This window comes from Artemia sp. Qi Xiang Cuo, chromosome 6 (genome assembly GCF_049724085.1).
Source record: "Artemia sp. Qi Xiang Cuo chromosome 6, ASM4972408v1, whole genome shotgun sequence".
Lineage (NCBI taxonomy): Eukaryota > Metazoa > Arthropoda > Branchiopoda > Anostraca > Artemiidae > Artemia > Artemia sp. Qi Xiang Cuo.
This window is the reverse complement of record NC_142799.1, coordinates 70446774-70460947: the sequence shown is the minus strand read 5'-3', so window position 1 is coordinate 70460947 and position 14174 is coordinate 70446774. Positions and strand designations below refer to the sequence as shown.

Below are 14174 nucleotides of genomic sequence, written 5' to 3'. Positions count from 1 at the left end.
GACTCAATAATCCATCAAAGTGAGAAAGTTCCTGTTTTTCCATTCTCACTGACAAAAACCATAAAACAGACATAAATTGCTGTTGACATCCATTAAAGTGAGAAAGTTCCTGTTTTTTTCATTCTCACTGACAAAAACCATAAAACAGACATAAATTGCTGTTGACATCCATGAAAAACATCAAATAAATTGACCAACATACATAAACGTCCAATAAAACATCCATAGATGTGATAAAATTCCTTTTTTTTAAATTTAGAAAAATTCTGTTTTTTCATTCTCAGTGAGAAAACCATAAACCACGTGGTCCTGTCACGACTGGTCCCCCCCTTCTACTATCCAGTAAGCTTATCGCAGATCATTTCTGGTCTTCGTTCTCGGTGCGAACAAAAAGCTCCTCCCACTTCTTTCTTCACTTATGGATCAGTGTGTTTGCGTCTATCAATGAGAAATGGTTACAAAGTACATTATTCGTAATAGCGGGTTTCCACTTGTTTCCAATTGTTTCGCGTCTGACTTGTCTACCCGTGAAAAGATATGATGCCGCTTATGTTTCTATCTGCAAAAACGTTCTTTGGAGCACTCGCACCCCGGTCCAGGTTTTTATAATGGGTGAGATAGGGAATGATCATACTGGATAATTATATAAACTGTGGGATAAATGGTGGGCGTGGAAGGGGTGTTAGTTGCCTGTCAATCACTTTCGATAATTAAAAAGGGCACTAGCCATTTCAATTTCCAATCAAATGAGCCCTTTTTGAAGTTTCTACGACAACGCTTACTATAAAAATATTATATGCCCCCGGGGCATTACTTACAACCCTTGCCCTAAGGGCTGTGGGGAGTTGTCATTCTCAAATACCTAATTTCCATATCTTTCAACTACGTTGAACAAAATGGCTATCTCAAAATTTTGATTGCATGTGTTTGGGGAAAAGGTGGGCGTAAGAGGGGGGTTAGTTGGCCTCCAATTACTCTCGACTATTAAAAAGGGCACTAGACCTTTGAAGCTCCAATGGAATGAGCCTTTTTTGAAGTTTCTGCGACAACGCTTTCTATCAGAATCTTATATGCCCCAGGGCATAACTTACAACCCTTGCCCTGAGGGCTGTTGAGGAGTGTCCTCATCAAAAACATAATTTCTATTTGGAAGTCAACTACGCTGAACAAAATGGCTATCTCAAATTTTTTAATGGATGTGTTTGGGGAAATGGTGGGCGTGGAAGGGGTGTTAGTTGCCTTCAATCACTTTGACTATTAAAAAGGTCCCAAGCCACTTCAATTTCTAATCGAATGGGCCCTTTTCGTAGTTTTTGCGACAACTCCTTCGATACGAAGTTCCCTGGTCTAAAGAAAAAAAAATTATACATTATACCATCTTTGTTCTTTACCTAGGCAGCGCTGTTGTGTTGTCTATGATAGGAGTCATATTACTAAATTACAGGCAGCGGAGGCACGGACAAAGGCTTTTTTAGAGGGGTAGGGGGTGTCAATTCATAATAATATAGGAGAGGGGGCAAAAGTTTTCTATTCAAAATCTAGGGGGGGGGGGGGTTATTCTATTCAATGCAAATACCAAAACACTTTTTTTTCAATGAGAATGCAAAAAAGGTATTTTTTCAAAATCTAGACAGGTGAAAGAGTCTATGGGGCAATGAAAGTATCCTGGTGCCTTTTGGGCCAATAATAAATCAAGCAATTTCAGCTTAGAATTTCGAAGCACCTAGAATTTTGAGGGTGGGGCCTTTCCCTCCTTTCCACATACGTCCCTGAGGTAGCTGAATATTATTTTAAAGTTCTACAGAATACAGCACAACGAATTATGCTTCTTCTTAAAGATTAACGTAGGTCCCAAAACATTTCACAGAAAAATATATATAAGAAATCTAATTTTTAAAAAAAAACAAGAAAACGAGGGTAATTTCAGCCAGTGGATGGAATGAAGCAAAAAGATAAAAGTAGTTATTTCGGCAAGGACCACTGCAAAGCCGTCTTCAGCTCTCAGCAAAAAAAAAAGCAAAAAAAAAGCAAGAGAACTCTAACAGATCGGAAGAAACTGTCATTTTCTTGTTATATTTCCCAAAACATTTGACAGAAAAATATATATAAGAAAATCTAATTTTAAAAAAAACAAGAAAACGAGGGTAATTTCAGCCAGTGGATGGAATGAAGCAAAAAGATAAAAGTAGTTATTTCGGCAAGGACCACTGCAAAGCCGTCTTCAGCTCTCAGCAAAAAAAAAAGCAAAAAAAAAGCAAGAGAACTCTAACAGAGCGGAAAAAACTGTCATTTTCTTGTTATATTTTCCTATATTTTTTGTGTGCTAAACATCGAAGTATAGCCAGTGGGGTCTTAGAACGTATTTTCATAGGTTCCAGAGACTTTCAAGAATATGTGGAAAGTTTTTTAAGAAAAAGCTTGTCGTGAATAACCCCCTATGTCGTGAATAACCCCCTATGTATCAGCCCAACCATAGACTCATCCAAAGTTAACCCTCTGAGCAAATCAGCAGGTGTCGGAAAACTTCAGTTAGTTAATACCGTGAGAATGTTTAAAATGGGTAATTAGTGTGCTACCTCCCACTTCCTCCAATCACTTTACACCTTGAATTATTGCTATGGTCTTATTAACAAGGATTTGAATTAACTTTAAGGCTAGTTCAAAGTCTTAACCTTTGAAATAGATGTCTTCCTGCTTGGTAAACTCATTCTCAGTTTGAGGTTTTACCGTTCCCACGATCCAATGGCAGAGTTGCAAGCTCCTTCAAGCGATAAAAAATTAAACGAAGGTTTTAACATGCAACAGGAGCACATGCTATAAAACCACAAAAAAAATAAAACTGACTCTGAAATTGCTTTTTGTGATTAGCTGTTGAAGTGTGAGAATATATTCAAAGTTTTACGGTAATAGCCATATTGGGAGGCAATATAATAGCCCGCAAATGTAAATAATTTACTTGGTAAAACCAAAAGCAACTGAGATCTTCAAATAATTCGGAAAGTAAAATTCCAAAGTACTTTTTTGTTAATGACAGTTATCAAAAGCGTTTAAACTACAAGCATAGCAACACAAAGCTATCCAACCGGAATAAGGCTTAATTGGAAAGGGGTTTTGGTATTTCACCAACATTTGGTTTTAAACTGATATCCTGGGTCCTGGTACAGGCTCATGTTCAGATAATGGGCTTTGAACCATGGCTCCCCAAAAATCTCAAGATGTCTTCTATAATTTTTTGCTTTTTTTGCAAGATAATTAACCGTCTTTCAAATATAGCCCCCCTTCACAATCAGGGGCATAATTTAGTCAAAATCCTGGGGGGGGGGGGGCAAAGTGAAAAAATGAATAATGAGCCATTTAATCCCATAAAGGCAAAGGTATACTAAAGTAGACTGATGTGTTTCTTTTAAATTATGTAGGCCTATCTTATAGTTTTGACATGATTTTGAAGATACTAAATTTCAGATTTTTTTTGGGAGGGGGAGCAAACCCGTATGAGGGGGCAGTTACCTCCTTGTCTTATAGTAAATTCACACCCCCCTCCCCATGTTAAAAATGCTCACCCCCAAGAAACTACCGATTTGTTTACGAAAAAATTAAGTTGCTCTCGGTGCCTCGACGTTGGGAGGCATTATATCTGAAGTTTGTTAAAAATAAGAGTAAAGCATAAATTCTTGTTGAAAAACCATAGATGTCATTTCAAAACCCTTTTAGAATTGACTGAGAAGGCTTCAAGTGTAAGATTCAAATAAGGCAAAAGAGACACAAAAATTAAGATATTTCCATTTTATTTCTTAGTTTAATTATGATATGACGCACGCAGGGTTGTGGGCCTCGGGGCTGAAATCATAATTTTTTTTTACATATTCTGTGTACTGCTGTCTCAAATTATATAAGACATTTGTTTTTTTATTATTCACCCATCCCCCCATAAAAGAAAAATCTGCTTAAGTGCCTGGATTTTATGTGAACAATAGCAAAAATATTGTTATTCGTGGATCCTCGGCCCTTAGCACACCCCCATGATTACATTCTTGTTATCTTCTTGCCATGACTGTTCATAATAAACAAAGGAAAAGTAAAACATTTTCCACAAAAGAAGCTTTTCAAATAACACTATAAAGCTCCATTAAACCAAATAGGAGAAAAATAATGTCAAATAATTTCCAAGCGCTGAACTACCACAAATCACCATCAATAAATAAATGAAACCCAAAATGAACAGAAATTACAATAAATAGGCGAGTCAAACTCAAAACGAGCAGAAATTAACTTGAGTAGGGTTGACACTCCCATGCCTTCTGAGGACTAGAATATAATTTAAACTTTACTGAAAACAAAATATATTTTAAATGTTTATATATATATATATATATATATATATATATATATATATATATATATATATATATATATATATATATATATATATATATATATATATATATATATATATATATATATATATTATATATATATATATATATATTTCATATCAAGCGAAAAAAATATAGTATATGAGAAGGGCGCAGCCCCTTGCTGTCGTGGGCAATAAAAAAATAAAAAAGAATTTTTTGTAAAATAAGTGAACTGATTGAAATCTCAGGAAATGAATTCAATGTAATGGATTTAATTTATAGGAAACTGGTAAATTGAAGGAATATGGTAAATGGGTAGGAGGAGAAAAAATAGTAGAGTATGGTGGCTATGAGACACAGAAGTGATGTATCTAATAGTGATTGGAAGTTTTTTTTTTTTTTTTTTTTTTTTTTTTTTTTTTTTAGAAAAGATATTAGTGAAAGAAAATGCAGGAGAATGATCTTTTTTATTTTATTAATCTTTTTTTGTTAGAAAAGATAGAGTAATGAAAGAAAATGCAGAAAAATTATGTGAGGAGTATATGAAGGTAAGCAATTTATTTTCTAGAAAATGAAAAGGAAGAGAAAAAAAATCAGTTATATCCACCATACTTCAGTACAGACTAAATACCAAAGAATAAAAGAAAGAAAAGAAGAATAATTTAAAAATATGTATTCGAAAAGGATTCTATATATCTTTAAATATTATAGTATATTTTTGGAAAAAAAATGCTTGGACCGAACTGGCAATTCCATGGGATAGCAAGAAGTATAGTCAGCACTAAAAGCATAATGACCCATCACAAAATTTTTTGATTAGTAGGGGAAGGGGTCCCACTTCGATGGGGAATGACTTCGCAGTCAATCAGAGAGCTAAAAATACTACCAGGAGGTACGTCACTTGCCTTTTAGGAATTATTAGCTTGAATTTAAGTAATATGCATGTCGAAATCAAACTACGCAATATCTGTTTTGATGCAGTTTCACCTTGGAACATTGTATATCTTGTTTGCCCTTCAAGCCTAAGATAGCAGTTCTTTTGAAGCACAGTTGCCAAAACAATAGAACCGTCAGACATTAATTGATATTTTAGGGGTTATTTGGACAGCAAAAAATAGAATCTCTAGGTTGTGGTCGCTATAATGCACAAGTTCCAATTTTCAATATAGAGGCTCCATTAAGAGTTATAAATGTGTAAGAAAAAAATTATCAGAACGTCTTTCAGACCTCATCTTTAAGAGTTAGACAATCGAACGAACTGAACATTTAATTCTGACACTTTCTTGCTTAACATCATCTTTTTAAAAGTTCTTCATCACCTAAATGAATCTTGATTACGACTTATAAAAATTAATAAACTTACACACTTCCACTTCAACTGTTCATGCAAACATCCAGCAATAAAATCAATATTAAAAGAAAATTAAGGAAAAAAATAGAATTTCTAGGTTGTGGTTGCTATAAAACACAAGTTCCAATTTTCAATATAGAGGCTCCATTAAGAGCTTTAAATGTGTAAGAAAAAGTTATCAGAACGTCATATCAGACCTCATCTTTCGGGAGTTAGACAAGCGAACGGATTGAACATTCAATTCGGACATTTTCTTGCTTAACATTATCTTTTTAAAAGTTCCCCATGACCTAAATGATTCTTGATTACGACTTCTAAAAATTTCTAACCTTAGAGACTTCCACTTCAACTGTTCTTGCAGACATCCAGCTATAACCATCAATATTAAAAAGAAAATTATCACCATTTTCAGAAATTACACACATCGAAAACAAATATTTTTAAATAGTTTTACCGATCTGCTAATTTAACTGTGCAGAAAATGAATTCTCGGTCAACAAAACACAAACGTCCCATCTGATCAAAGAGACATAAGACTGTAAGGAATCTGACATGTTACTCGTGCGCGTACATTATGAAGCCAAGATGGTTATATGCCCTTCTTTTTCAAAATTAGCTGGTGGAAATATTAAACAATGTAGGCGGCTTATGAAAACTTTAATATTTTTTTTAGGGAGGTGAGGGATAATCTGGGGGCTAATTGGGTACATTCATGTGCCCTTCTTTTTCAAAATTCGCTGATGGAAATATTAAACAATGTAGGCGACTTATGGAAACTTTAATATTTTTTCTGGGGGGGGGGGGGGTGATCCGAGGGCTCATTGGGTACATTCCTATGCCCTTCTTTTTCAAAATTGGCAGGTGGAAATAATAAACAACGTAGGCGACTTAAGAAAACTTAAATTTTTTTTAGGGAGATGGGGGATGATCCAAGGGCTCACTGGGTACATTCCTATGTCCTTCTTTCTCAAAATTAGCTGGTAGAAATATTAAACAATGTAGGCGACTTATGAAAACTTAAAAAACATTTTTTTGGGGTTTGGGGGTGGGGGGGTGGGGGATGATACAAGGGCTCATTGGGTGCGAGTTAGGGTGAGATCCTTCAACATAAATAGAATAATTTGATTGCGGGGGCAACACTTTGATTTTTTTGTATTGTTTTTTTTCTTGTGACGATGGTTTTTGTTTGATATAAGCTTTTAAGTACCACTTCATAGTAAGATTCGAGGGCTGAGTTGGGCTGGGACCCTCCCAGACAAATAGGATAATTTGATTGCGAGGGCAACACTTTTTTTCGATTTTTGTCATTTTTTTCGCTTTGTCGAGGATTTTAGTTTAATATAAACTTTCTAGTACAGATTCTCGCAGATTTTCCTCTTCTATTTCAAGTTTGCTGCATTAATCTCACACAAATTACTGAAGTCATGTGCACATACGAATTACATAGTAGCCATTACAAATAGCACACTCACAATAAAAAGATATTTCTAACTCTACACTTTGATCCATACAATTTTTTTTTATAATTTCTTGAATGAATAGAACTATTCTAAAGAATAAAGACGGGTTAAGCTTAGAGATATTTATTGCTTAAACATATTAATTTTTTTTTTTTGAAAAAACACATGTTTGCATAAAAATAATATTTAAAGATCGCTATTAAACATCCACAAACGAGGATCCATGATATAGAATAGTTTTTACCGTGTCTTATGCACTTATCACGATCAGGTATGTCCCTAGGTAACCACTGGGTGAAGAACCTAACCTCCTCTTCAAGACGGTGATAAGCCCCTTCAAATTTAGGACACTTAAATTCTTCTTAATTGATAAGTGGAATCCTAGGGTCACAGTTTCGAATTAAAACTTTATCTGTAGGTACGTTAACCTGACTTCAAAATGACTGGTAAATTTCACTGACTTCTTCCTGAACATTTCTCAGTCCTTGGCCACTTTTATTATGTGATGTAATCACTCTATCGTAGAATCCCAGTCTGTTTATACGTCGTAATGTAGTACTCCATAAGCTTTTATCATTGTCAAACATATTATAGTTCACTAATGAAGTGATGGCGTATGGAATATTAATATAAAGTTAATGAAGTTAATGAAGTGATGAAAACAACTTTTTTTTAAACACTTTTACCGATCTACTAGTTTAACTATACAGAAAATGCATACAGAAGATTGCGAGGGTAACACTTTGATTTTTGTCATTTTTTGCGCTTTGTCGGTGAATTTAGTTTAATATTTACTTTCTAGAACAGATTGTCGAAGATTGTACTCTTCTATTTCAAATTTTCTGCATGACTCTCATATGAATTACTGAAGTCATGATAGTAGCCATTACAAATAGCACAATCACAGTAAAAAGATATTTCGAACTATACACTTTGATCCATACAATTTTTTTTCATAACTTCTTGAATGAATAGAACTATTCTAAAGAATAAAGACAGGTTAAGCTTAAAGATATTTATTGCTTAAATATACTGATTTTTTTTTGAAAAAACACATATTTAGATAAAAATAATAGTTAAAGTTCACTCTCAAACATCCACAAACGAGGATCCCATGATACAGAATAGTTTTTACCGTATCTTATGCACTTATCACGATCAGGTGTGTCCCTAGGTAACCACTGCGCGAAGAAATGAACCTCATCTTCAGTACGGTGATAAGCCCCTTCAAATTTAGGACACTTAAATTCTTCTAAATTAAAAAGTGAAATCCTAGGGTCAAAGTTTCGAATTGAAACTTTATCTGTAGGTACGTTACCCTTTATGTATAGTGCTTCAACCCCGAAAAAACTGCAAATTTCACTGACTTCTTCCAGAACATTTCTCAGTTCTTGGAAACTTTTATTATGCGGTGTAATCACTATATCGTAGAATACCAGTCTTTTTATACGGCGTAATCTAGTTCTCCATAAGCTTTTATCATACTAAAACATATTATAGTTCACTGTCAAATGATAAGAGTCAATTTCTTCGAGTTCCATAGACAATAATAAAAATGCATATTCAAATATAACAACACAAGATGATTTTTCAAACCAATAAATTCTGTTTCATATAATCCTATCATTCTGGAAACTATTAGTGTAATATTTAAGCAGAGAAGTACTTAATCAAACTTTTATATCTTTGCTCAAGGTTAGAAAGACTTAGGACTAGGGGGAGGAGTCCTAAAACCATCTGAATTCATTGTGGGGAGGAGTAGTAAAATTATCAGTATCTATTGCATGCAAATGAAACATGGAAATTGTTACGTAGCTTAGCTTGTAAAATATTACATGTTTATTAATATCATACATCTCCAACTTTTTAATAGATATTCTAAGCGTTTAAGGTGCTAGTGTACTCTAAAAATAATGGAAATATAACAAAGTAATTTATATGGCATTTTTAATGAAGTAATGGCATGTAGAATATTAATATAAAAATATGTTTCATACATTATTATACATTATTAACATCTTTGAACAACTTTAGACATTCTGAATCTGCATCATAAGGTAATTCACCGTGTTTTCTCTTGATAGTGCCCTCTGTAGAGATATCTATCTTGTCACTGTCTCTTCTTTAGATCTTTTTTTTGCTATATCGAACCTCCTGTTGTGACAGCGTCCTTTTGCTCCTGATCTTCCTTGTAAAGGAGAGGAGGTCCTTTGCTTGTATTGTTTGTTGTGATATTGGTCACTCTTCCACTGCAGAAACTGATGAGCCTACCCTTTTTCTCACCATTTCATCAAAGATTCTTCTTCTCATTTCACGCAGATTGTCCTCTTCTATTTCATTTGTTAAACAAAATTTTACTTAACACGCCCAAATTACTCATAGAAGTAACAGGTATTCTTAACAGTAACAAATTTGTTCTAATAGAACCGAGTTTCCAGTCAATGATAACAAATTTCTTATAGAAGTAACAAGTTTTTCGTCAGTGATAACAAGCTATCTGTTTGGAGTAATAAGTTTTTTGTCAAAGATAACAAATTTTTCCTAGAAGCAAATTTTTCCTAAGGATAACAAATTTCTCATAGAAGTAACAATTTTTTCGTCAGTGATAACAATTTATCTGTTATAAGTAACAAATTTTCTGTCAAAGATACCGAATTTTTCTTAGAAGTAACCATTTTTTCGTTATGATAACAAGTTTTCTGTCAGAAGTAGCAAGTTTTCCTTATCACTAACAAAATTTCTACTCAAAATTACAACTTATTCCTTAATACTAATAAACTTTTACTTAACACACTTAAAATTCTCTTAGAAGTAACAGTTATTTTCTTAGCAGTAACAAATTTCTTGTAACACCACCATGTTTTCCATAAAACATACCAAATTTCTCTTAAAAGTGACAAATTTAATCAATGATAACAACTTTTCTGTTAAAAGTAGAAGGTTTTCCGTCAAAGGTACCAAATTTTTATAGAAGTAACAATTTTTTTCATTTATGATAACAGGTTTTCTGTCAGAAGTAGCAAATTTTCCTTAATACTAACAAAATTTCTCATCGGAGTAACAAATTTTTCCTTAATAGTAACAAACTTTTACTTAACTCACAGAAATTTCTCTTAGAAGTAATAGATATTTTCTTAACAGTAACAAATTTTTCCTAATAGCACCAAACTTTCCATCAATGATAATAAACTTCTCCTAAAAGTAACAATTTTTCGTCAATGATAACAAGTTATTAGTTAGAAGTAACAAAATTTCTGTCAATGATACCAAATTTTTCATAGAAGTATCAAATTTTTCGTTTTGATAACAAGTTTTCTGACAGAAGTAGCAAGATTTCTTAACACTAACAAATTTTCGCCTCAAAGTATCAACATTTTCTCTTAATACTAACAAAAGTTTACTTAACACACTCCAATTACTCATAGAAGTAACAGGTATTTTCTTAACAGTAACAAATTTCTTCTAATAGAACCAATTTTTCCGTCAAAGATAACAAATTTCTAATAGAAGTTACGATTTTTGACAGAAATAACAAGTTATCTGTTAGAAGTAACAAGTTTTCTGTCAAAGATAGCAAATTTTTCCTTGAAGCAACAATTTTTTCGTTATGATAACAAGTTTTTGTCAGAAGTAGCAAGTTTTCCTTATAACTAACAAATTTTCTCATCGAAGTAACAGCACATTCCTTAATATTAATAAACTTTTACTTAACATACTCAAATTTGTCTTAGAAGTAACAGTTTTCTTTCTTAGCAGTAACAAATTTCTTCTAATAACTATCAAGTTTTCCATCAAAGATAACAAATTTCTCACAGAAGTAACTATTTTTTGTCAGTGATATCAAGTTATCTGTTAAAAGTAACAAGTTTTATGTCAAAGATACCAAATTCTTCTTAGAAGTAACAGGTATTTCGTTAGTGATAACAAGTTACCTGTTAGAAGTAACAAGTTTTCTGTCAAAGATACCAAATTTTTCGAAGTAAGAAATTTTTCGTTATGATAACAAGTTTTCTGCCAGAAGTAGCAAGTTTTCCTTAGCACTAACAAATTTTCTCTTCGAAGTATCAACTTTTTTTCTTTAGTACCAACAAACTTTTACCTAACACTACCAATTTTCTCTTAGAAGTATCATTCTTTCACCAGTGATACCACGTTTTCTGTTTGAACTAGCAAAATGTCCAGCTAAGATAACAAAGATTTCTTTGAAATAACAATTTTTCATTTATGATAACAAGTTTTCTGTCAGAAGTAGCAAGTTATTCTTAATTCTACCAGAAGTAGCATATTTTCCTTAACACTAACACATTTTCTCTTCCATGTATCAACTTTTTTTCCTTAATACTAACAAAACTTTACCTAACATCATCAAATTTCTCTTAGAAGTAATATTTTTTTTGACAGTGATAACACATCAACAGAATGTAACAGTGTCATGGTAAACCACGACACAACACCACAAAAACATTCCATGTCTTATATTTCAATGAAAAAAAAATTCCTAAGTGAACTTTGAAACCGAGAATTTTATGACTTCTCTCATAGGGCTGTCATAGCATCACTTAGAATAGACATTATTTTATTAATTTTGCCCGCAATTTTGCCCGAAACGATAGAATAATGTCTTTTGAAGAGTATTGCTTAGTGTTGGGGTATGCTCAGACTTTGATATTAGTTCTGTTAACCTATCTTAGTTTCTAATATGTTCCCTATGAGCTTGCTAGCAGTATATTTATCTCTGAAAATATCTTTTCTTGCCTTGTCACTGCTACATTCTGTCGATATTTCAACGTGCATTTTGGAATTTTTTGTTCATTGAAATGTAAGACATGGAATATTTTGTTGTGTTGTGTCGTGGTTTACCATGACACTGTTACATTCTGTTGATGTGTTATTACTGTACACAAATTTTACTTCTAAGAGAAATTTGATAGTGTTAAGTAAAAGCTTCTTAGTATTATGGAAAAAAGTTGATACATCGAATTGAAAATTTGTTAGTGTTAAGAAAAACATGCTACTTCTGGTAGAATTAAGGATAACTTGCTACCTGTGACAGAAAATTTTTTATCATAAATAAAAATTATTACTTCAAAGAAAATTTTCTTATCTTTGCTGGACATTTAGCCAGTTCAGACAGAAAACGTGTTATCACAGGTGAAAAAATGATACTTCTAGGAAAAATTTGGTAGTGTTAGGTAAAAGTTTGTGGGTATTAAAGAAAAAAAGTTGATACTTCGACGAGAAAATTTGTTAGTGCTAAGGAAAACTTACTACTTCATGCAGAAAACTTGTTATCATAACGAAAAAATTGTTACTTCCAAGAAGAATTTTGTATCTTTGACAGACAACTTATTACTTCTAACATGTAACTTGTTAGCACTAACGAAATACCTGTTAATTCTAAGAAAAATTTGGTGTATTTGACAGAAAACTTGTTACTTCTAACAAATAACTTGTTATCACGGACGAAAAGTTGTTACTTCTATGAGAAATTTCCTGTCTTTTGTGGGAAACTTGGTGGTATTAGAAGAAATTTGTTACTGCTAAGAAAAAAACTGTTACTTCTAAGAGAAATTTGATTGTGTTAAGTAAAAGTTTTTTTAGTATTAAGGGAAAATGGTGATACTTCTAGGAGAATTATTTGTTAGTGTTAAGGATATGGCCAGCTCTCATCACATTTTCAAATTAGAAAACGTGTTCGGCACGGCAGCGCTGCCACTCCCAAATTCTTCAACTGTGTCGTGGACCATGTTCTCAACAAAACACTGTTGGCGCATCCGTTTGGCATCGATTTTGCTGGAAAAATTTTGGCAGATGTTGACTTCGCTGAAGATGTTGCATTGGTATGCAAAAATCTCACTGACATCAAAACTGCCCTAGAAATGCTAGCATCGGTTGCAGGAAAACTTGGTTTAAACTTAAACTGGACCAAGACCAAAATATTGCCTGTGGACAAGACACCATGCAGCCCCCTGACAACTATAGAAGTATGTGGTCTAGATATTGAGATAGTAAAGCAGTTCACCTACGTTGTTTCAATTGTTTGCTCGAACGGAAATCTAGATGCAGAGATATCAGCAAGGGTGGCAAAGGTGAACGCCGTTTTCGGCCACATACTGAGAACAATATTCCACAAACCCCAGATCAGTCGTCTCACAAAAGCTCATATCTACTCTGCCTCGGTAAGAAGTGTCGTGTTTTACTCGTTAGAGACTTAGCCTTTGACGCAGTCGCAGATCATTAAGGTAGATGCTGTCCAGACAAAACACCTCCGCAAAATTGAACACGTTTGGCGGCTCGACAGGGTAGGGAACTTGGATATGCTCTTGTCCCTTGAGTCCCGCTTGCTGCGTTGGTACGGTCATTTACTTCGCCTACCCACTGAAACACCTGCCCGAGTTATATTTGACTTCAATCCAACTGCAAAAGGCTGGAAACGCCCCAAAGGTAGACCACGTACGAGATGGGCAAATATCATCCACGATCGACTCACGGCGTGGGGCATTGACCCCAGTGAAGCTCCTACCCTGGCATAAAACAGGCCACTATGGAGACGACTAACGGCGCTGACGTCTAGTTACCTCTACGCTGGCGATGCTTCCGAGCAAGAGCTTTAAGTCAAGTAAGTCAAAAAGTCAAGTTAAGGAAATCTTGCTACTTCTGTCAGAAAACTTGTTATCATAACGAAAAGTTTGTTACTTCTATATTAAATTTGGTATCATTGACAGAAATTTTGTTTCTTCTAACTGATAACTTGTTATTATTGACGAAAAATTGTTACCTATAAGGGAATTTTATTATCATAGACAGAAAGGTTGGTGCTATTCGGAAAAATTTGTTCCTGTTGTGTTCCTGCGTTGGTACGGTCATTTACTTCGCCTACCCACTGAAACACCTGCCCGAGTTATATTTGACTTCAATCCAACTGCAAAAGGCTGGAAACGCCCCAAAGGTAGACCACGTACGAGATGGGCAAATATCATCCACGATCGACTCACGGCGTGGGGCATT

At 33.8% G+C, this 14174-nt stretch overlaps 1 protein-coding gene across 1 annotated transcript; it reads left to right on the top strand.

Moving 5' to 3' along the window:
• Positions 1-4861: 4861 nt before the first annotated feature.
• On the top strand, positions 4862-13381 carry LOC148951562 (uncharacterized). Its single transcript, XM_089091148.1, has 2 exons — positions 4862-4903; positions 12830-13381. Exons 1-2 carry the CDS (start codon positions 4862-4864, stop codon positions 13379-13381), a joined length of 594 nt encoding a protein of 197 aa, XP_088947274.1.
• Positions 13382-14174: the final 793 nt, after the last annotated feature.